A 25200-nucleotide genomic window follows, 5' to 3' on the forward strand; every position below is an offset into this window, starting at 1 on the left:
CTGTGTCCAAGCACATTAATAGAGAGGCGAAGAGAAGGACAAGATGTGGTAGAAAAAAAGTGTACAAGCAATAGGGATAACCGCACCCTGGAGAGGATTGGGAAACAAAACCCATTCAAAAATGTGGGGGAGATTCACAAAGAGTGGACTGCAGCTGGAGTCAGAGCTTCAAGAACCACCACGCACAGACGTATGCAAGACATGGGTTACAGCTGTCGCATTCCTTGTGTCAAGCCACTCTTGAATAAGAGACAGCGTCAGAAGCATCTCGCCTTTGGACTGCTGCTGAGTGGTCCAAAGTTATGTTCTCTGATGAAAGTAAATTTTGCATTTCCTTTGGAAATCAAGGTCCCAGAGTCTGGAGGAAGAGAGGAGAGGCACAGAATCCACGTTGTGTGAGGTCCAGTGTAAAGTTTCCAGTCAGTGATGGTTTGGGGTGCCATGTCATCTGCTGGTGTTGGTCCATTGTGTTTTCTGAGGTCCAAGGTCAACGCAGCCGTCTACCAGGAAGTTTTAGAGCACTTCATGCTTCCTGCTGCTGACGAACTTTATGGAGATGCAGATTTCATTTTCCAACAGGACCTGGCACCTGCACACAGTGCCAAAGCTACCTGTACCTGGTTTAAGGACCATGGTATCCCTGTTCTTGATTGGCCAGCAAACTCACCTGACCTTAACCCCATAGAAAATCTATGGGGTATTGTGAAGAGGAAGATGCAATATGCCAGACCCAACAATTCAGAAGAGCTGAAGGCCACTATCAGAGCAACATGGGCTCTCATAACACCTGAGCAGTGCCACAGACTGATCGACTCCATGCCACGCTGCATTGCTGCAGTAATCCAGGCCAAAGGAGCCCCAACTAAATATTGAGTGCTGTACATGCTCATACTTTTCATGTTCATACCTTTCAGTTGGCCAACATTTCTAAAAATCCTTTTTTTGCATTGGTCTTAATTGATATTCTAATTTTCTGAGATACTGAATTTGGGACTTTCATTAGTTGTCAGGTATAATCATCAACATTAAAGGAAATAAACATTTGAAATACATCAGTCTGTGTGTAATGAATGAATCTAATATACAAGTTTCACTTTTTGAATGGAATTACTGAAATAAATCAACTTTGTCATGATATTCTAATTTTATGACCAGCACCTGTACAATTCAATTCAGGATTGTAGGGTGATGGAGTCTCTCTGGTGGGAACTGGCCCTGGATGGACAACTCATCACAGGCCACACTCACCCAGGACCAATCCATCAAACCTTTACATCTCTGGGATAAGTAAGGTAAGCCCATGCAGGTACAGGCAGAATCCGATCAGCTGAATGTGTCATTATCCTGCAACAGTGGATAAGGCAGCCTCACCCTCTGCCGTTTGTTGATGAGAGTTGGGCCGTACCTCACCCATGAAAATCCTTGCTTTTAGGTAAAACTGGAACTTAAACCTCTGGCACATTGCATGACTTTTCTAGCAATTTTCAGTCGTAGCCTTCAGTTTATTTTGGCCATTTAGTGTAATAACAAACTGGTGAGGAAGGAAGGCTCTATTGTTGGCATGGAGCTGGACAGTTTGACATCTGTGGCAGAGCAACGGGCGCTCAGCAGGCTCCTATCAATTATGGAAAATCCACTGCATCCACTAAACAATGTCATCTCTAGACAGAGGAGCAGCTTCAGCGACAGACTGCTGTCACTGTCCTGCTCCACTGACAGACCGAGGAGATCGTTCCTCCCCCAAACTATGCGACTCTTCAATTCCACCCGGGGGGGTAAATGTTACCATTTAACATTATACAAAGTTATTGTCTGTTTTTACCTGCATTTTTATCAATCTTTAATTGTTTTTTTGTATCAGTAAGGTGCTGCTGGAGTAAGTGAATTTCCCCTTGGGATTAATAAAGTATCTATCTATCTAATAAAATAAAAGAGTGACAACTTGAGCTTCAGAGGTTATTGTGTAGTGATTAGTTGGGTAGTTTTATATACACTGCCATGTCTTCTGATTTTTTGATTGTGTTGCTTGCTTAATCCATTCAGAGCCTCAGAATGGCAGCACACGAAGTTAAGAATTTCACTGTACTCTGTACACTTGACAGTATTGACCCTATAAACCTGTAAGGTACTAAAGGCCTGATTCTATTTTCCTAAACTAGGGGGCTTTGGCCCTGGCTCGCTTTGCTTGACAACCCCTAGGCCGGCACTATGCGCTAGCCACTTTGCGTTTCTGCCGCTTGACAGTGTTAATGGTTCTAGATATTCTTCGGGATATTGTAAGTTGATGGTTTCATCTTCCACACGATCACCAACAACTGTTTCAGCATAGTCTATCAATACGCATTTAACCAATTTGCCGTGTAACCGATCGACAATTTCTGCGTTAATTCATTTCACTTCATCGTTTCTTGGTGCAAAGATTGCCTGTGTACCCATTTCTTCAGTTGATAACCCTTTAGGATGAAATTCTTCAATAAGATTTGGACATAAGTCTTCTTTATTTGGGATCATAAAGTAGGGAAAACATAAAAATTTATAAGAGCTGAGAGAGCAGGAACTGTGTCTGACAAAAGCATTCACACGAATGAGAGGTGAGAGGACCGTATGCGTGGCTGAATATGGTTGAGAGGATGGTGGGACTTTGTGGGGTTAGAGAAATCTCATGGCAAAAGTCTCATCTTGCGGGACTTGAAAAAAATCTCTTGGAAATAGTCTCATCTCATCTCAGGATTTTCCTTTATAATAGATATTATTTTGTAACAAAATACAATATAATAACAACAACATTATTTAATGTTTGTACATCTGATTTCTATAAACATGTCAGATAATTTAACAAAAAAAACATTGGAATACATCAGTGAAAACAAAGGTTTGAATCACAAATTCAAAACAGTTAAAATTTACTTAAATGTTTACAGATTCTGTAAAATGTGATCATTTCACATGGCAGCACACCTTCCAGCTGAGTGACTGGCAGTGCCCGGTTTTACAAACAGAGATGCAGGCAAGAAAATTTCACGCAATCAGAATTCTCTTTCAGTACTAGAGTACCATGCTTAATAAAACCATGCAATTTTATATTATTTATAGCCACCTGAATAGCTTAACATTCTCAAACTTGCTTAATCCAAAATGTCATGTGAAATTCAATCCAAAATGACTAAAATTCAGCAACATAGAGAAGATTATATCCCCAGATAAAAATCAGAGATATCACATTAGAAAGATTTTAAAAAAATGACTCACACTTGCAAGTTTCCTGAAAAATACTCTAACCTGTCCTAAATTCTGTACATGTCATGCACGAGGACACCTACCTCAAAGAGGAACCGAGGCCATGTGCTGTCAAAGCACACACACACCTTTCATTTATTGTAAACATTTTCAGCTGCACTATTCAAAATTATTTACAGCATTTCTAATAAAAAATTTTTAAAAATGCATTCATCCAGTCACATTTTGTAGAAATAAAATTGTTCAGTGTTTAAGACCACTCAAAACAAGTGTCACTTTGTTCTCTTTTTAAAAAAAAAAAAGCGTTTTTCATTTTAAAGATTAATATAGCTAAAACACAATGAAACAGATGACAAAATGCCAAGCAAATCGTCTTATTTTTGTAAACTGCTTTCAACTTTCATTTAACAAATATAACAATTTAAATAAAGAGTTAACTGCATTTTCTACCACAGAGAAATCAGTTTGTTCAGTGATGTTTAAATCACATTCTAATATATTATGTTTTTAAACAAAAGAAATTATCCTATATACAGTGGTGTGAAAAACTATTTGCCCCCTTCCTGATTTCTTATTCTTTTGCATGTTTGTCACACAAAATGTTTCTGATCATCAAACACATTTAACCATTAGTCAAATATAACACAAGTAAACACAAAATGCAGTCTTTAAATGATGGTGTTTATTATTTAGGGAGAAAAAAAATCCAAACCTACATGGCCCTGTGTGAAAAAGTAATTGCCCCCTTGTTAAAAAATAACCTAACTGTGGTGTATCACACCTGAGTTCAATTTCCGTAGCCACCCCCAGGCCTGATTACTGCCACACCTGTTTCAATCAAGAAATCACTTAAATAGGAGCTGCCTGACACAGAGAAGTAGACCAAAAGCACCTCAAAAGCTAGACATCATGCCAAGATCCAAAGAAATTCAGGAACAAATGAGAACAGAAGTAATTGAGATCTATCAGTCTATAAAGCCATTTCTAAAGCTTTGGGACTCCAGCGAACCACAGTGAGAGCCATTATCCACAAATGGCAAAAACATGGAACAGTGATGAACCTTCCCAGGAGTGGCCGGCCGACCAAAATTACCCCAAGAGCGCAGAGACGACTCATCCGAGAGGTCACAAAAGACCCCAGGACAACGTCTAAAGAACTGCAGGCCTCACTTGCCTCAATTAAGGTCAGTGTTCACGACTCCACCATAAGAAAGAGACTGGGCAAAAACGGCCTGCATGGCAGATTTCCAAGACGCAAACCACTGTTAAGCAAAAAGAACATTAGGGCTCGTCTCAATTTTGCTAAGAAACATCTCAATGATTGCCAAGACTTTTGGGAAAATACCTTGTGGACTGATGAGTCAAAAGTTGAACATTTTGGAAGGCAAATGTCCCGTTACATCTGGCGTAAAAGGAATACAGCATTTCAGAAAAAGAACATCATACCAACAGTAAAATATGGTGGTGGTAGTGTGATGGTCTGGGGTTGTTTTGCTGCTTCAGGACCTGGAAGGCTTGCTGTGATAGATGGAACCATGAATTCTACTGTCTACCAAAAAATCCTGAAGGAGAATGTCCGGCCATCTGTTCGTCAACTCAAGCTGAAGCGATCTTGGGTGCTGCAACAGGACAATGACCCAAAACACACCAGCAAATCCACCTCTGAATGGCTGAAGAAAAACAAAATGAAGACTTTGGAGTGGCCTAGTCAAAGTCCTGACCTGAATCCAATTGAGATGCTATGGCATGACCTTAAAAAGGCAGTTCATGCTAGAAAACCCTCAAATAAAGCTGAATTACAACAATTTTGCAAAGGTGAGTGGGCCAAAATTCCTCCAGAGCGCTGTAAAAGACTCATTGCAAGTTATCGCAAACGCTTGATTGCAGTTATTGCTGCTAAGGGTGGCCCAACCAGTTATTAGGTTCAGGGGGCAATTCCTTTTTCACACAGGGCCATGTAGGTTTGGATTTTTTTTTCTCCCTAAATAATAAAAACCACCATTTACAAACTGCATTTTGTGTTTACTTGTGTTATATTTGACTAATGGTTAAATGTGTTTGATGATCAGAAACATTTTGTGTGACAAACATGCAAAAGAATAAGAAATCAGGAAGGGGGCAAATAGTTTTTCACACCACTGTATATAGTAAAAGGCAAAATAGGTTAAATAGAAAAAACTGGTGGTTTCGTACTTTTAAACATTTGCCTGATTTATCCTGTTTTCAGGTTGCTGTCTTAAGCATTACAATACTGCGCGTTGAAGTAAATGGTGTGAAGTTGTACAAGACGACAGGAGGCTGGGCATCACCCCAGACGACATTAAGACTGTGTATACTCCTTGTCAACAGGACAGACGGCACAGCCTAAATGTAGCTGTTTGATATTAAGTGAACAGTACATCATAACAACTCAACAAGATAACACACCAGCAAGTCTCAATGGAGATTTAAAAAAAAAAAAAACCCAAGAGTAATGTTTTTTTCCAATAAATAAACAGATTGTATAACAAAAAAGTATCCTCAGTTTGTGTTGAGGACACTTTGAATTTTTTTGGAAAATTTCTGTTCATTATTTTTTTTCCCCATAAATTAATCAAGTCTTCCCTCGTACAGTACTTAAAGGAGTCCAATGGTGGTTTTACTTTTGTTAGCTGGAGTCTGATATCTCCGAGGGCTGAGTCCACCGCCACACCAGAAAATCCTCCCCTGCAATTCGATGAGTTTCTGTTCGAATTCGCGATTCGTTTGAAGCTAAAAATTCTACAGCTTTATCCCAAATTCCTCTCATCCGCCGTCTAGAAATAAAGAACATGAACATTATGGTGTGAAAATTAACCAAGCTTTGTATAATTTTCATTTAGATGTTCCCTTAGATTACATCTATAAAAACCTCTACCAAGTAGTACCTTAACGGAGCTCACAGTGTTTCTGGGTACAATTACTTGGGAAAAAGTTCAGATTTAATCTCTCTCTGTACACACATTTTATATATATTATATATACAGTATACAGTAGATACAGTACTAACCCCTACTCTCTCTTCTGTTCTTTTTCTGGTTTTCTGTGGTGGCGACCTGCGCCACCACCACCTAATCAAAGCACCATGATGTCCCCTACATTGATGGATTAAAGGCCAGAAGTCAATGTGACCATCACCATCAAGTCCTTCCATGAAAACCCTGAATACCATGAGGACTGATTGACGTCATTTATGTTAGGTAGAATGCCTAGAGAGGGCTGGGTGGTCTCATGGCCTTTGAACCCCTGCAGATTTTATTTTTTTCCTCCAGCCGTCTGGAGTTTTTTGTTTTTTCTGTCCTCCCTGGCCATCAGACCTTACTTTTATTCTATGTTAATTAGTATCCTCTTATTTTAATTCTTACTTTGTCTTTTTTTCTCTTTCTTCATCATGTAAAGCACTTTGAGCTACATTATTTGTATGAAAATGTGCTACAGAAACAAATGTTGTTGTTGTTATACTGAACATGCAAAAAACAAAAATATCATCCATTTATGTGTTTTTTTTCTCCTTGCACACAGTTTTCATAATGCTATTAGATAGTGCTACTCATATCCGATAAGTTAAAAAATACATTTATCCCAAACAAAAGCACAAGAAGCACTTGAGTATTGTGTGAATCACTTTACATATAGAAACATTTAGCTATATTATAATGTACCTTTCTGTGAGCTGTTGCAATTGTTTATGATTTATATTTTGTTAATAAAAATTTGATCACAAAAAAATATATAAGTAAATAAAAAAATGATTTAGGTATTCCCAGGTTTCATTTTTAAAACTGAATCAGAAAGTGTTAAATGGTATCTGTCTAATTTACCAACTTAAAGAAATAAGACTGCAGAAGTATATAGTGTATTGCTGTTACAACTTTCTAGAAAAAATAAAAAGATGAGATAAAACACAAGGTGTGTCAAGAAACCTGTTGTTACTTGTAAAGACAATGAGCTTGTAGGTGTTATGGTAAGGCTTTCAATGTAACTAAATATCTAGCATCGTTATGCAAAATCAACATGGCCCTTTGCTAGAAAATTAATTTAAGAGCGAATGAGCTGTAGTAAGTTATTTTTTGGCATTACCAGAGAATCTTTTTAATGGAGTTAAATAAACTATACAGATTTTACAAAAGCACTTTTTTAAGTGTTAAAGTTAAAGTAAATTATCTTACCTGTTTTGTGGTGGAATAAGGGTATCTCTAATATGTGGTATTGGAACATAGGGAATGGGCTCCAGACCTTGATCCCAGTCTTTATAATGATCTCTGACGGCTCCTGTAAACAGAGATAGATACTCCTTTCACACTAGGATGCAAGAAAATTTCTCCTTACATCTAAAATATAAATCCTACCCTGGATGTGGTGGATAATAAATTCCAAAATTAGAAATGATTAAATTCTTTAACTCCTATTATTGTGTTTTGTCAAACTGTGGTGCTCACCTATAATCTTTCTAACCAATTCATACATGGCTTGATCCTCCTCCTCCAATTTTTTCCAGCGATAACGAAGAAGAACAAGGACACCCCATAAGACCAAAAGAGCTATTGTAAAATAGAGAAGACAAGAACACTTGAAAAGACCAATATAGCTACAATAAAATAGAAGGGCAAGTCTACTCTGACATGTAAAAACAGCTGTTTTGTTTAGTTATTTTTCAGTATATGACTAACCAAGTGAAATACATTTAAAAAGTGAAATCAAGAAATTTTTAAACAGAAATACACTTGTAAAAAAAAGTACAAGTTACAGTACTTTTTTCACTCAGTTTAATAACTATAGCTTGTTACAGCAGCACCTATGCCTTGGTTTATTATTTGAAGGAACATCTTTGTTTTTCCGCAAGAACCTTTTCACAATGTTGAACACTTAAGACACTCAGTGATAACATTGATGGTCTTGGTCACTGCATTATGGATTAGAGTAACAAAAACAGCTTGCTATTTCCTTAACAACAAACTGTGGATCAATAAGGGCCTAAAAGGACAGACTCTGGACTTGGTTTAGTTAGGGGAATAAGAGAATGACAACATAGGAGGCCATAATGACCAGGGTTACTCATCTTCTCCATTATGCAATTGACCTGAAGCACATTCAGTGACCAGGTTAGCTAGGTAGAACTGTACTGGGTTTTTCTTTCTACCACCATTAGACTGACAGTCTCAGTCCTAGCCAGTTACAGTAGACACACTGGCACTCGGACAATATTTCTTTAAGGACAGTGTATGTTAAAAGTACACCCGTATACAGTATTGTGTCATGGCTCACTCCATTGTTTTCATTCAGTTTTGTGTTACTTTAGATGTATTATGAGACACTAAGATTATTCTGATCGGGATTTATCAATATTTCTGGTTACGCTGCTTTTTTGTCATGGATAAAATGAAAAGCATTCTCTGAACAGACAAAAATCAAGCCAGGTGAAGTAAGGTATAAAACATTTCTTGTAAAAGTTTAAGTTACTAATTTAGGGTGTTGTAAGCTATAAGGATTACAAGCATTTTCGCTTCTATAGAAAACGCTTCAATATAAAAACTATGAAAAAGTATACATTTGTGGGTCTTATTTTTCTATACCATGTTAAAATGTCTCAAACTACAAAATCTAAGGAGATACGGTTCCCTTTCTCATCAAACTATTTTATTAAACCCTATGGTTTAAGATAATGCTTTACAGTTTTTATTTTTCACCTTGAAGCAGCTCTTTCTTTAGTTCCATTATCAGATGCATTTCCTTTTCGTCACTACAATGCTAACTGCTGAATGCCTGTAATAGAACAACTACTGTATATTTTGTGCAACAAGAGTTTACTCTGAATAGATAAATTATGTTACAAAATTTTGCTACACAAAGAACACTCCATAAAACGTTTCTTAGCAGAGAAACAAATTGTATTAAAACACCTTCTCTACATTAACAAACCTGGCAATAATGATGTTTCTACTTGTAACAAATCTAATAAAAGAACTACTTTTAACATAACAGATTCAGACAGTAATAGCAAATTATTTAAATGAAGTCTTAGACCATGATTCAAAAAAACACAGCCACAACATAGGAAAGATAACAGAAACAGGAATATGATCACAAACCATAATATATGGACTTCAACAAAAATGTTCTATTTCTGTTATTTTGGAATTTTCATAGCGCATAATATTATTATAATTTAATAGGAAAAACATTTCAGTTTGGATGTATGTTAATAACTTTTCAAAGCAAAAAAAGGACAAAACATCAAGAAGTAAATTGTTTACTTTCCTCACCTAACATAAATATAAACAGTCTGCTAACCACAATGACGACTGCTCGTTGCAGTCTACACCATAGACTCATGTAAGGATGGGTAGACTCCAAGCAGTGAATCTCTTCAACAGCTGTGACAGGTGTATTCACATCTTCTCCTACAAGGCTAAACAACAATAAATATTTCAGAACCTGAAAACATTTTTATTTAATTTTTTTGACATATTTTTTTTTTGGCTGAAAAATCCTACAAAAAACAGCGCACAAAAGATTATAGATTCAAAACAAAAATGACATAAGAAAGCTGTATTATTAGTCTGGCAACTAGTCTCCCCTCATATATGACAGAAGCCATATTTTACTGATTTTTTTATGAATGCATTACAAAACACTCAATGCATTAATGCATGCATTTACAACACAACTTTCCGAAAATACAATGAATATTTTCTAACAGACAAGAGATGCAAGATTGTTTTTTCTAATTGAATACAACTGCTATACTGCCTTGTAACAATTTCAAAATTTTATTAAAATGTACACATATAAATGTGCCTTTGCATTAAAAAGGCAAATAGCAGCTCTGAGTGGCCCAGCACTGTAGAAAGACAATAAAAATATTAAAGTATGGTGATAACAGTTCGATCACATTCATTGCTTCATGCTAACCTTATTTAATAAAACTGTCACTTTGTAAACACAGGGTAAACAATACGACCACTAAAACATATTTGAACTGGGGGATAATGTTTGCATTAATATTTCCAGATAAACACAAAGCAAACAGTTGCACCTTCTGTCACTGATGATATTTGAAACTGTCTGCTGCTGAACTCTCTTGACGAATCAGTGAGGGACCACCAACACTAGCAGTGGGTGGGAAAGGTATGGGGGTTAATGGTTTCAAAGTAAATGCCATTACTCTCCAACATGTAGTCACCGTACATCATTTAATGTAGTATCCTTCTAATATACTGTAGTTCTACATAGTTCATGTCTGCCAGATTTTACAAAAGCAGTTGTCCGTAATTAATGCAGCAATCACAACGCGACATGCTACACCTGTATAATAACCATCACAGTCAAAAGCAGAGAGAAAAAACAAGTTTATCTTACCAATACAGACAACAAACTTGTATATAATCGATCGATCGACAGACAGACAGACACACACAAATATATACACCATCAAATTCTGTAGAATGAAAGGGCCAATGGATAAATAAAAATAAAATAGCCTGCCAAAAGTCTGACTGTACAAACGGAATACATGCTTGTATTTTACTAGTAGCTTCTTGATTTAAATTACTAATTTCTAAATTTGACATCAAAAGCTTCACCTATCTTGACAAAGCCACATTTTAAGTATAGCAGAAAAATATACAAAAAGGTTTAATCAAAAAATATAACCAGTAATTTAGAGCTGTTCATATGAAATAAACTAGTGCATATCCTTTCACACTGTATAAGGCAAATTACAAAAAAAAAATTAAACTTAATTAAAAATACATTTTGTTACAGTTCTTCATAAACAAAAGTATAAAATACAGTGCATCATTTATTACATGACTCAGTGACACACCAAGTAAATGTGAGCTATATGCTGAAAATTGGAAATCGCGTTACACTGCTCTTCTGGTTTTTTGTGTGCCCTCACATATTACTTCACAAAACAACAGCAAAAATCTACAAGTGACACATCAGTAATTGCAGTAGATTCTCCTGATCAAAACAAGTTTAAGCAGATTACTATACAACACGTCAATTGTGAGATATCCTCTAAATAACAGGAGGCACAAGGACATCTTTGGCAAATATCACCTCACATTTCTGTGTCCTTAGCTCGGACTCAATAGGTCACACACCAGTAAACCTCATACCACTGGATGGTAGTGCCTGTGATGTCTCCAACGATGTGTGCACTAAAAATGTTCTGACCCTGGATAGAAGGGAGGGGGACCCATACTGCCATATGCTGTAATTACTTATTTCTTTGTGTTATCAACATTAAACAGGTATAGTTTACATACCAGGGTAGGTTTTTCACCTCCAAGTTGTTCCCGGACATTACTTGTGTATGAAATATACTGTATCAGAAAATAGTACTGTGAATGCATGTTCCTAACCCCCCCACCCATTCTCATTAGCAAAAAAAAAAAAATTTAAAGAAATGGTGCTAGTATCTTTCTTTTCCTTTCAATTTATAGGACAGGGTAGGATTCACAGTATTAAAGCATTTTGGTGGAAAAATAATGTCATGCTAAACATCTTCAAATGATTATGTGACTTTATGCAACTTTACTTTCTTATTAACAGGAAAGCTCCCCCCACGATGTCCACTGTGAACAGAATATCCTTTACTCAGGAAAAGAATCTGCGATAAATTTATTACTTATTTCCTTTTACTGTCCTACAGTAAGTACTGTATACATCAGAAACACATAAGGCATAGTTTCTGAAATCTTAACCGTTGCTACTTGAAAGTGTTCAAATTTAGTAAGTTATCATTTTTTTTCCCCACATTTGCACCAGTGCCTCATAGATCCCATTTTAAATGCAAGAACAGGCACGGTCATTTAAAAAAAAAAAAAAAAAAAAAAAAAAAATTTTGACAGCAAGTTATTATATAACTTGATTGTGAAAAAATAAACTTGAAAAATTGTGTATTTATTCTTTAATACTTCACATATGAAAAGTGAGAACTACTTGAAAGAAACTTAACATTAAGTTCATTAAAAAGGGGAGGGGACTCACTAACCGTATGCCAAAGTCTTTACGGCTTTGTAAGACTGTAAGAAGAGAATCATCCATTCTATCCAAGTACTCTGGGTAAAAAACCTGGAGAAGAAATTTGTATTTAGTATCTACTCTGTATAACTATGTTACAAATATACTGCATAACAATTATAACTTCAATATGATATATTAAATTGTGCAAATGTCAGTGTTGAACTGTACATCATCATCTTTGTTTAGTTCAGTAGTAAAGTGTTCAAAATAATCACTTGACTAAATAGAAAAACATCACTCACAGAAAAGTATGTTTTGATATCATCTAAACAAACACATTTGTTCTTCAGTTTTGAAGGATTGCCACACAGCAAATCGCCTGAAATAAAACAAATTAAAATGTGATAAGATGTGATTAGTTAGCATAATGTAAGAATGTATACATGTATCAGAATTGAATTCAGCTACCAACCCACCTGCCACCTCAGCAAGAAAGTTGTACAATTTGGACAGTAACTGCATTTGAAGCCTGTTTTCTTCTGCTGCACAAAACTTAAAAAAAAAAAAAAAGCTATTGTGAGAAGATAATCTGATGTACGAATGACAAAGAAACAAATCTGAATCCTAAGGATTGTTGCACATGTGGTCACCTCCGATTTGTGGAAAACCATATTAAATAATGCACAAACTGCTCTCATTAAAACCAGTATTAGTACAAAATCATAAATCAGTTAAAAGGATATCAGTATTACCTAACTGTACAAGTTTTTTTTTTATGCTTAAATATGATTTTTTGAACATATTTTATCTAGTGTTATTGAAAGTTGGGTGAAGCCTCTTAATTTCAACATTTCTACACTTGATAAACCTTGTTGGCTTCAATTACATTACCATGTATTCCAAATATGATTTCTGGCATAAATAAAACTGATCACATTTTAGTTTCAGAAAAAAAAGATAAAATCTTATGTGGATTTGCATTTTGATAGAATTCTGACAGTTAAAACTGAAATGGGAGTTGTGAAATTGTATTTTTTTTCTGCGTCAGTCTCCAGGTAGCACAGAGTGATCAACTTGAAATGAACAAGACTGGGTGAAATATTTATTGAAATGTATTAATATTTCGAAAATATGCGATCCTTGTCACTGCTGACTCTTCTTCCTCATCCATGCACATCTTGGCACCGAGGAGAAAGTGAACACTGCCATCATATGAGTAACAAGATGGCCGACTCCATTCTTTGTATATCACATTATTTGTGTATTAAATGAACCACATTTTTTGATTACTGGGACCACAAAAGACTCTAGAAGTAAACGTGAAAATTGTATTCTCTTTTCTATATTTTTTGTTGTTTATATAACTTACTAGCATAGTGAAACAGGCTTAATGGTACAATTGCAAGTCCGTCCGTTTCCATCTTGTCATGCATTTATAAATCTATTTTCACCAAAGATGCCTTATATTCCTTTTTTTTGTATGTCTTGTTGCCTTTTTATTCATTGGACAGTCTAGCCTTCACAAACCTCTTTCTTTGTGCTTCTTGCCGCCTTTCTTTGTCAGACATTCCAGCCCAGTTGTGGACATCAGACGACGTGACTAACTTGGCTTTGCTCATTGAACATCCTCATCATCTAGCGGACGGTGGATGGACTGACGTCATATCGCATGTATAGGGATACTGCACTACTGGCATTAAAAGTATTTTTGTTTTTTTGCATATCTGTCACTTCAGGTGTACACAAGTTTAAAAATGGCAAGATTTTTCGAAAAAAAAAACCCATCAGGATTTAATTTAGTTCTGTGGGAGAATAATAAACTATTCTTGAATGAATGGGCTCTTCATCCATCCATCTTTTAAACCCACTTATCCAAAGCAGCATCATGGAGAAGCTGAAGCCTATCCCAGTAAGCATTGTGCACAAGGCAGGAATAATCCCTGGACAGGAAGCCAGTTGACTGGAAAATGTAAAAATTAAAAATGTACTGTTTGATTACAGCATTTTACAAAAGCATTATGGTTTCAAACACACCTTCCCGGTACAAGGAGGTCTCCAGCAAAACTGGCCACTTCACATAATTCTTAAATTACAAATACGAATAAAATATTCCAATGCAAAAAAACTGAAAATAAAACTTACCGAGTCCTTTTTGCCCTTGCAGTCCACCGCCAACAACTGAACTAAAAGAAAACAAAAGATGACCTTAAAGTCTGATTTAATATTTTCAACCTGAATACTGCTGCTATAAAAACAGTAAATAAAATTATGGTAACTGCTAGCATGTCAGAAATTTAATTTCAGTGCTGACACGAGTCCTTTTTTTTTTTTTTTTTTACACCTGTGGGAAAAACGCAAACAGAACAACATGCATCTAGTGTCTTGCAAAAGTATTCATTCATTAATATTCTATCCTATTTACAAGAAGGCTGTGCACATCCAGGGAGCACAGACTGGAACCAGACATGATGGACAAGGTGCCAGTCCATCACAGGACATATTTACAGATAAACCCACACTAACAGAACAATTTAGAGTTCCTATAGTGTGGCTATTGCTCTCTGATTAACTACCAAACAGAGCACAGGCCAAGATCAGCAAAAAAAAAAAAAAAATCTCCACTATGCAGACTCCAAAGTATAATGTTATATTATGTTTGTTTACATTATTTTTGTTGTGCTTTCAAACACACCGAGTTTAAATTTCAATTGAGACTTTCACTGCCAAATAAGATGACAGTAAAAGAATTAATATAGATGAATAGAATGATTTAGTTCTGAAATCAGATCTTACATAAAAAGATATGTGATTCATGTCAAGAAAACGGAATCACAGATTTGAAGACAACTCTAAGTGGTTTCATATGTCAGCCGTGGTTTGTGGCTGCAGGTTTTTGTTCCAACCAATTTCAAATTTTAATTGATCTTATTATTTAATTAGCTGTTTTTTTTTTCTTATCCTATTCTGCATTTAGGAAAAAGCAGAAATGTGATATTTACTTTCATAACAAACATAAAAAGAACTGCTCTTCAGGAATAATGATCGCATTCAGATGCGAGAAACTGTCGGACCACAATACTAACATTAAATTAACATTAATGACTTAAAATGTGTATGTAAGTAATTGTGAACTTGAAAGTATCTTTCCGAGGTTGGAGTGTTTGGTCTCCCATGAGACATTTAATGGAGTGCTCTGACAGACATTGGTGGGATCAACTTCCAGATATACTCTTGCGCCAGGTTTACCCAGATTAATAGGAACAAGTAGCGTTGTTATTTTTAGCACATTACTTACTACACAAGCATTTTACACAGACCTGGTGTGTTTAAATGTGGTTGTAATCTTAAAAAGAGAGAAAGTCATGCCACTTACTGTTTTTGTTAACATCTCCACTCTGACCTAAACCCACGGTCTTCACATAGACAAGCCATACCAGTAAAACGGCCAACCCTATGGTACAGGCAACCAGACATCTCGAAAGTTGACGCTCCAAAAACACATTACGCCGAGCTGCGTTTTGACAGCGTTCCTGCCAATCGGGCCTCCGGAGAGGTTCGGTATTAGTCGTATACCGCCAGGATTGTTGCTCGTACTCTTCCTCCGATTCATCGCTGTCGCCTTGAAAAGAGGGAGTCCTTGTACGAGTACGGGTTCGAATGCGTGAGCGAGTCCTGTGAAGGGGACTAGAGCTATTAGCCCGCACCTGTCTCAGGCTGTCATACGGCTGCTCCGTGTGGTTAAACGCCTGCTTCTGCGCTCGTGGCGTCCAGTAGCTCCGCGCCTTGCTTCTCTCCTCTGAACACAGCTTCTGGAGTTTGTTTTGGTATAGCTTTCGTGTACTATCTGAGATTGGACCTGGGCAAAATCCAAACGATTTCAGCTGCCGACGAAGTTCCTCATCAGAAAGGTAGGCCATGATTGGACTTTCAAAAGGAAGCGGAAGTAATGTTACAAGAAGGGCTCGACGCATCGGCATTTTGATAAGGTCGTGACAATTTTTTTATTATAGTTAATTAAGATGAAATAGTATTCACTGTATTCAGTAAATTATTTAAATGCTGCATAAGGAGGATGAACATTTTGGAGACGAATAAATAAATAAATACGGAAATAACTGAAAAGGACATTGAAATCTGACAATAAATTCTTACTAATAATAACATGAAATATGACAGGAGATAATTAAACATGTCACGAAATATATTATTTTTGTTGCTTTTCTGTTTGCGCATTATTTACTTATTCTATCATTTATTTCAATGACAATATTTATCCCTGAAATCAAAACTGTCACTTTCACTTATCAAAGTTGAGGGGGCGGGTTCTAGTGAGTACTGGTTTTTGATTGGTGAATAACTGTCAGAGTGGCCGTAAACCGTCAGCCATCAACATTTCAGATTTAAACTCCTAATAATGAATTCGGGGTTTTTCTTGGATGAATGTAGCGGCTTCACTTAGCAAATATGGGCAAACTTTTTCTTTCACTCTTATCAGACGTGCACTGTCACTTTGAGCAGGACCATCAGGGTGCCCAAGTCAAGCAAAGCGGCGTATCATTTCAAGATACTGTATATAGAGATAAACAGACAGTCCCATTGAAAGAATAGGCAGTTTTGCAGGACTTGATTTTGAGATAGCTTGAAATGCATTTAACATATATTAAAATGCATGGAATTTAGGTGCAGTTATTTTGAGACATTTGAAAATGTATTTGAGATATCTTGAAATGCATTTAAGATATCTCAAATATATAGCAGATATCTTAAAATGTAATGGAAATTATTTTAAGATATCTCAAAGTGAGTTTCAGATATCTTAAAAAGCAACTTACATTTTAAGATGTATGAAATTCTTTTTGAGATATCTCTAAATGTTAATTCAGCCTGCCATAAAAGCTCATACTGTACATCCACTGTGGACTATACTCAAGTCAAGAAAGAGTACTTGCTAGATCCAGCTTGTAGGTAGTGACAGATTTTAAAGGCAAAAAAGGTTTAATTCTTAAAAAGGTTAATAACCCGTGATTTTAGTACATGTGCACTACTACTGAGAATATTTGTCAGCATTTGAGTAGTATGTATTGGTTGTGCACAGCACGAAGTAGCAAAGCACAATTCAGTAAAATAATAAAAATAGCAGCATAATATGTTCCAAAGAAATTCTATGAAACTCAACATTCATCCCCAACCTGACTCTAAGAGATATACAACAAGAGAATCCCATCTAAAGTGGTTCCTTATACACAATAAAACAAAAAAGTTAGGCGGCAATTCCAGCCTTGAGTCTGTGTGCACAGGTCTGTCAGTTTTGCCCATGTGGACACTGCATACTTTGTAAAACAACTTAAGTTCTATCAGGTTGCATGGTGATCACGAGTGAACAGGCTTTATCAAGTCCAGCCACAAATGCTCAATTAGATTGACATCTGGACTTTGACTTGGCCACTCCAGGAAATTAATTAACATTGTTGATTTTGAGTTATTCCTGTGTAACTTTGGCTTTATGCTTGGTGTTGTTGTCTTGCTTGAAAACAAATCTCCCAAGCCGCAGGTTTCTTGCAGACTTCTTCAGGGTTGTCACCCAGATTTCCCTATTTAATTTAATGCATACATTTTACCTTCACAAGCCTTAGGGTCTGCTGCAGAGAATCGCCTCCACAGAATGATGCTGGTGCCACAATGTTTTATAGTGTGGATGGTGTCTTTTTAGTAATGTGCAGTGTAAAATTGTGTTTAGGCTGATGGCTGAACAGCTCAGTTTTAGTCTCAACAGACCATGGAATCTTATTCCAACTGACTTCAGAGACTCCAAAGTGCCTTCTGGCAAACTTTAAATGTTATGTTTTATTTATTTATTTTTTTTAACAGTTGCTCTCTCTTTGCCAGTCTCTCATAAACCTGCGATTGGTGAAACTCTCGGGTAACAGATGCTGTCTGTCCAGTCTCTCCAGTCTGAGCCACTGCAGCTTGCAACTTCTTCAAGAGTTCTCATAAGTCTCTTGGTGGCCTCTTAGCCAATGCTTTTTGAACCAGGAGAGGGACAAGGTCTGCACAACTGTTCACTATAGCGCCAAGTGTGGACAACTTAGGTGTGTCTATGGATCAAGCGCAATGTCCACAATTGGGCCTGTTAATAAGAGGGCTGCTCAGACATTGAACAGGATGGGTCTGAGACAACAGCTGTCACTGCGGTACCTACCCGAGACGCCACGGGCCAATCAGAGAAATGTTAAGGATTGTAGGTGCCCACTTGACAACCTCAGTGAAGTGTCAGGACAGCCCTTATCAACACCTACAGTGGGACAAGATTAGGCGCAAATTTTGTTAAATGGCACCTTGGATTAAAAACATCATGTCTTGTGTATCAGCTATGTTGCATGATCATTCAGTTTTGTGGAAAGCCTGCTTTTTACAGATTTACAGCTGTGTTGTACTCATTCCCTACCTTAATGATTTATTTAAATGGACTCCAAGGGATATTCAGTGACTTTGATATTTTCTCCATCCTCTGACTTGGGCTTTTCAATCACCTTTTCACTGAGGTGTTTGGAGTGTTCCCTTGTCTTCATTGTATGGGTTAGACCACCATACTGACTAATTACAAGTTAGACCTTGCACACACAAGGGTGTTTAGACTACAGACAGGTGGTCTCCATTGAACTAATTGTGGGACTTCTAAAACCAGTTGGCTGCACCACTGATGATTTAGTTGCATCATATTAACGAGTTTTAAAACTTATACAATCAATTATTTTGTGTTTTATTTTTGTAAAATATTTGTATATTTCAAAATATCTCAAATTTTATTTAAAATATATTAAATAAATTTTCAGATATAATTTAAAAGACAGAAAGTGATTCATAATATGTGAGTATTATTTTCAAATACCTGAAACAAAATTGAAAGATATTTCAAATGCATTTTGAGATATCTTTAAAAAGACATGATTTCCAGATCTTTGTAGAGGAAATTTTAACAAATGTTAATTTGGCTTGCTTTATGCTTAGTGTATCTGGACCTCTGCATTTATAGAGAACCAAAGTGACATTTACTGATATCTGAAAATTCTTTTTAACATACCTATAATTTATTATAAGATACAGTATCTTATAATCTTATCTTATAATAAATTATAGGAGATAATATGTTTATCTCACAAAACTGTAAACAGATTTCATATATCTCAAAAACATTAAAATGATAACTGGATTAATTTCAGATATCTGAAACTTTTTTTTTTTAATCGGAAATGCTTTTCATGAAATCTTGAAATATCTTACTTTGCATTTTGACAACGGAAACACTAAACATTTGTAAAAAAAATAACTGAATTTTAAAATTTCTGAAATTCAATTCCAGATATCTTAAAGTGACGTCTTGTAAAATTTCCAGTGAACTCAAAATGACAGGATCTCTAATTGAATAATCTTGAATTGTTTTTGAGGTACCATAAATTACTGGAGTTAATTTTAAAGTACTTTGAAATGTATTTGAGACACTTCAGATATGCTTAGGGAGTTCATTTAAGTTATGTGGAAACACATGGCAGATGTCTGAACATTTTCTGGATGCTATTTCAAGTTATGTTGAATTGTAATTAAGCAATCTCAAAACACATTTCAGATATGTGTATATTAACTTATATTTGAGATGCACAAGATGCACTTTTATATCTCTTATCCAAAAATGGTGATGTTTTCAAGTTTATCAGTGCTATTTTCTGAATTTGTCTTGTAGGTTTGTTAAATGCAGACTGTCAATATTCAGATAACAAGGTTAAAGCTTGTTGATTATCACCATTTCAAAGCCATGAATGGACCCTCTGTCTATGACTCAATTTAGTTTGTAACACAAAATGACCACTTCAAACAAATTATTTTAAAAAGAGGATTTTTATTGAGTACTTTTTTCAGGATATCCTTTTGGTTTAATATTTGTGGTTTACAGGTCAGTCTGTTCCTTCATGCTGGTGTTGAAGTTGTAGTTCAGAGCCTCGTGTTTCTCCAGCCTCATACTTTTGCCTGGACTTGCTAAGCTGGCTGCAGCGCTGATGAAGAAACCATAAAACAAAAGAATTATAATGGCATCTTTAGTATTTTATGGTCACCACAAAATAGAAATATACCTATGTCAGATTTATTTACCTCATTCAAATTTCCTTTTCCTACAATCAATCTGAATACCATAGAAAGGGGCACCAGCATGATGGAGGACAAAGACAAGAGCCATCCCAGAACATAGCACCAAGATGGATACACATATGTGTTGTTATATTTCAAAGGAGTGTAATCCACCAGGGAAAAAATGAAAGTGCCCTAGGAATGAAAGACAGGCAGATAAATTATATAGTGGCTGTAAAGCTTTCTATTCGTAAATCATACTTGGCATAATCAAGTCATCCTCTCCAAGGATTTTGATTTTAATATAGTTCGGGTTACGTTGGGTTCACTGGGAATTCTGATAGTTATTTTGAGAGTGACAATTGGTAAACTGATCACAGGGGACTCAGCAGATAAAGTACAATCTAAAAAATGAATCAGTTTGTGGCTGATACAAGAAAAAGGGAATCTACAATAGTGACATCCATTCCAGAAGTGGTGGGCAGGTTACCTGTGCAGTTTAGGTGAGATCAGCCTGTAAAATATGCTTACAACTGTATTCTAACTCATCTAATGCTAGGTGAAGGGTATGAATTGTGTAATATATAGAATAAATCCAGATGGACTAGACCTAAGCAATGGAAACTGGCTTTGGAGACACTAAATGTCTGTTTAGGGTTACTGGCAGGACTGGAGCTGAAGCTAGTACTGGACATTGTTGGATTTACCTGATGTAGAAGATGAAATGACAACTAATGACAGGTTATATTTTTGCACATTTAGTGAGATTGTGAACTTACCATGCAAATAACTGGTGTCAAGAAAGTCCAGCAATATTTAATAATGGGCCAGGGCCGATATCCAATCATGTCTTCAATGTTGTCATAAAGATGGTCAGCACCTAAAAAAAGGGGTGTGAATCAGGAAGCATTTAGCACAATTTAAAAAAAAAATTCTTAAGACTGTGGAATTGCATAAGCAAACATCTGCCTTGCATTTGACACGCAATTTATGTTGGTATGTCGGGCAATGGTCTTGTAGAGTACCTGAACTCAAAATAAAGTCAAAGACGCTAAAAATTCCATACAGCCTGTGTGTTAACAGAATGTAACTGCTCATAGTTAACAAAAGTAGCTTCATTCTTGCTAGGTATCATGAGTACAGCACATTGCACTAATTACATTAGGATAACTGGACACTGCTACAAATTGACTTCTTGTGTTGGCAGAAACATGTTATATTTTATGCATGTACCATCACATCATACAAAAACTGCATGCACTGCCTCGCTAGTTAGTTAATGTCCTCCAGCACAACAGGTATGACTGAATAAAGCTCGGCTGAGATATTTCTGACCTGTCGGCCAGTTTCCTGAGAAGTGACAACTAGTAGGCCATGTAATTGGCAAGTAATTAAAAAGCTCAATTTACAGAATTGGCCCTCTTAAGAGGGAACTAACATACAGTTTGAACATAATATTTATGACTTTTGAGGTTTTATTATACACGTGAGTCATCATTTAGTTGGTTTGTAAAACAAAGTTGGTTTGGTTTAGTTGGTTCGATTAAAACAAAAACAGTTCGACATCTAGATTGTAATTCTGCTTCAAAATTTATAGATACTTTGAGTAAGTCGAGTGTAATTGTGGAAAACCATTTAGATCAGTTTAACATCAAATGTAAACGTGGAAAACAGTTCAGATCAGCGAACATCACATTATAATGTGACCTTGAGAGATGCTCTGGACACAGTTGCTCCCCTTAAAACGAAAGTGATCAAAGCACATAGAAGCTCTCCCTGGTTTAATAGAAACACTCAAGCTCTTAAATTAGAGTGTCGAAAACTGGAGCGCAGATGGAGAACAACAAAGCTACATGTCTTTCAAATTGCATGGACAGAGAGTGTTAATAAATATAAAAAAGCCCTCTTTAAAGCTCGCTCAGAATATTATTCTACAATAATAGATAGCAATAATAAAAATCCTCGGGTACTGTTTAGAACAGTGGCTAAATTAACAAATGGAAATTCAGATCAACAGTGCAAAATACCAACAGATATTAGCAGTACAGACTTTATGAACTTCTTCAATGAGAAAATTAAAAATATAAGATCCCAGATCTCTGCGTCACAGTACAAATCAAATACTAGCTTAGCAGACCCTGCCTCACATTGCATTCAGCACTTTAGTAATTTTAATCCTGTAACTGAGCAGTAAGTCTTAACTTTAATTTCTAAAATGAAGCCCACTACTTGTTCCCTAGATCCAGTGTCAACAAAACTAGTAAAAAGTGTAATGGATGTTCTTGCAACGAATATTCTAAACATTATCAATAGTTCATTATTGCATGGCACAGTACCTGATACACTAAAAGTGTCAGTCATTAAGCCATTACTTAAAAAGTCAGACCTAGACCCACACATACTAAATAATTATAGGCCTATTTCAAATTTACCATTTCTCTCTAAAGTACTAGAAAAAGTAGTCGCCAGTCAACTTCAGTCACACCTTACGCATTACAATTTATTTGAGAAATTCCAGTCTGGTTTCTGGTCATAGTACAGAAACGGCAATAATGCGGGTTGTAAATGACATTCTGATATCCTCTGATGAAGGAAACTCCACTGTAATTATGTTGTTGGACTTAAGTGCAGCATTTCACACCATCGACCATTCTATTTTACTGCACAGGCTAGAAAATTATGTTGGGCTTACAGGCACCGTGCTCGCTTGGTTTACCATAGTTCTTATTTATCAAATTGATTCCAATATGTATAGAAATGTGCTGACAGTACTCCATCATTATACACAGTTCAATATGGTGTCCCGCAGGGCTCAGTACTGGGACCTTTACTGTTTTCACTTTACATGCTTCCACTGGGATCTCTCATTAGGAAACGTAATGTTAATTTTCACTCGTATGCAGATGACACCCAGTTATACCTTTCATTTAGATCAAATGAAGTTTCTTCGATGTTGTCTTTAATTAGTTGTGTTAGCGAATTAAAGGAGTGGAATGAGAACTACTTGTCTTTAAATAGAGATAAAACAGAGATGTTAATTGTTCGAGGGAATGACGCTGATCACAACAATGTTTTGTCATCATTTAACTCAGTTGGAATCCCCATTCATTTTACTGAATCAGCCCGCAATCTAGGAGTTAGTTTTGACTCTAGCATATCATTTAAAGCGCATACTACAAAGTTGTCCAAAACATGTTTCTTCCATCTTAAAAATGTTAGGAAATTGAGGTGCTTTCTAAATAAACAGGATTCTGAGAAATTAACTCATGCATTTATTTCTAGTAGGATTGACTACTGCAATACGGTGTTCACTGGATGTTCAAACTGTTCTTTATACAGCCTCCAGTTAATCCAAAATGCGGCTGCAAGAATTATTACAAGAACAAGAAAATATAAACACATAACTCCAGTTCTTAAATCCTTACACTGGCTCCCGGTTAAGTTTAGGGCAGATTTCAAAATCCTCCTTTTAACATATAAAGCATTAAATGGCCAAGGTCCGGCTTATTTGTCTGAATGTATCATGACTTACAAACCAGAGTGCACATTAAGATCTCAAGATGCCGGTCTGCTTATGATTCCAAGGATTAATAAAATAACAGTGGGAGGTCAAGCTTTTAGTTACAGGGCCCCTAAACTGTGGAATGGTCTGCCTGCTACTATAAGAGATGCCCCTTCAGTCTCAGCTTTTAAATCCCAGCTGAAGACTCACTACTTCAGTTTAGCATATCCTGACTAGAGCTGCTGATTACCTGTATATACTGCATCTCTGTTGTTAGTCATTAGCACTAAAACATAAGTAACTAAAACATAAATAACAGCATGTTTCATTCTCTTATAATATTATTAAAATCTCTTTTACTGCAAATTAAATCTGTTGATATCTGATGGTGGCAGCGAGTTTTAGTTAGGAAACAAATGGAAGACGGGTCTTAGTTACTTATTTGCTTATTCAAGACTGTATCCTATCTACTGCTGTCCCTGGACAATAGCATTTGCATCCTTCCAAACACATTTGATATTTATTCTGTAGCCTTTCGGCACACCATATTCAATTAAGGGACATCTCACCTTCCTTATGCTGCTTCAAAAGACAATGCATGTCTTCAATGTCATACAAGATTCTCTTTCTAATATGGAGTTTTGTTTTGCCATGTACCTGTCAGATGCCCCATTCTATAGCTTTGCAGTCCACCCATGTACTAGGCCACCCTTTACATTACATATTTAACCAGTTCTCTGAGCAATTTAACAGACATTCTGTCACTTTGACCTTTGAAGCCTTTAACAATTTTTGGCACTGCTGTGATGTAAACAGTGGATCAATAAACATGATTTGTTCATTTTTAGCTCCATTACATATAATCACTTTGTTCATTGTGTGTTAGAAAACATCCATACATGGTAAAGTTGGCGGGATCTTGCTTGTTCTTTGTTGCCACATACTGGCATGCCAGATAGATGCAGGATATTCAAATGTATTGTATTTTACGTTCATAACATTTTAAATGAAGAATTAATTGTGTGTTCTCACCATACACCCAGCCAATGCAAATTGTTTCAAAAATTGCAATGAACAGGAGGCATGTCCCACTGCATGCATAGTGCTCGACAAGATAGAAGATATATACACCACCCTGTAGATGAAAAGACACAAGACACTGTTAGGGTTCAGGGTATTCAACTGTATGCTTAATATCTTAAAAGACACTTTATCTTGGCAGCCATCAAGAAATTAATCGTAAAAAATGAAGGAGCTGAAAAAGGTGCAATGATTATGGAAATGCTTTTCTTATCACACTGACTATAAACCTTACATTCATTGCAATTTTCAACATTGTCACAGCTATG

At 36.1% G+C, this 25200-nt stretch overlaps 2 protein-coding genes across 2 annotated transcripts in view; both read right to left on the minus strand.

Annotated features, from left to right (window-relative positions):
• Positions 1–5356: 5356 nt before the first annotated feature.
• On the minus strand, positions 5357–16147 carry LOC114642032 (LEM domain-containing protein 2-like). Its single transcript, XM_028791031.2, has 9 exons — positions 15602–16147; positions 14371–14411; positions 12705–12780; positions 12531–12607; positions 12257–12336; positions 9519–9664; positions 7695–7796; positions 7425–7527; positions 5357–6032 (listed from the first exon to the last, which is right to left on the minus strand). The coding sequence occupies exons 1-9, from the start codon at positions 16143–16145 to the stop codon at positions 5885–5887; spliced, it is 1317 nt and encodes a 438-aa protein (XP_028646864.2). The 5' UTR covers positions 16146–16147; the 3' UTR covers positions 5357–5884.
• Positions 16148–20103: 3956 nt separating this feature from the next.
• The window catches only part of LOC114649269 (sodium- and chloride-dependent GABA transporter 2-like), a 46479-nt gene continuing 41382 nt past the window's right edge, over positions 20104–25200 (minus strand). Inside the window, exons 12-15 of the mRNA XM_051924817.1 lie at positions 24884–24986; positions 21129–21229; positions 20374–20544; positions 20104–20276 (exon numbers count right to left, since the gene is read on the minus strand). Coding sequence (XP_051780777.1) covers positions 20178–20276; positions 20374–20544; positions 21129–21229; positions 24884–24986 — 474 coding nt within the window. The 3' untranslated portion in view covers positions 20104–20177. The remainder of the gene's footprint in view (positions 20277–20373; positions 20545–21128; positions 21230–24883; positions 24987–25200) is intronic.

The sequence above is a fragment of the Erpetoichthys calabaricus genome, chromosome 3 (assembly GCF_900747795.2).
Source record: "Erpetoichthys calabaricus chromosome 3, fErpCal1.3, whole genome shotgun sequence".
Lineage (NCBI taxonomy): Eukaryota > Metazoa > Chordata > Cladistia > Polypteriformes > Polypteridae > Erpetoichthys > Erpetoichthys calabaricus.

Excerpts from the sequence above, each read along its gene's own strand:
- LOC114642032 (XM_028791031.2), bottom strand. The coding sequence starts at position 16,145 with ATGGCCTACCTTTCTGATGAGGAACTTCGTCGGCAGCTGAAATCGTTT. Across the intron at positions 12,337-12,530 it reads ATATCAAAACATACTTTTCT|GTTTTTTACCCAGAGTACTT; the intron begins GTGAGTGATGTT and ends TTTCTTCTCCAG. Across the intron at positions 9,665-12,256 it reads CGTAAAGACTTTGGCATACG|CCTTGTAGGAGAAGATGTGA; the intron begins GTTAGTGAGTCC and ends ATTGTTGTTTAG.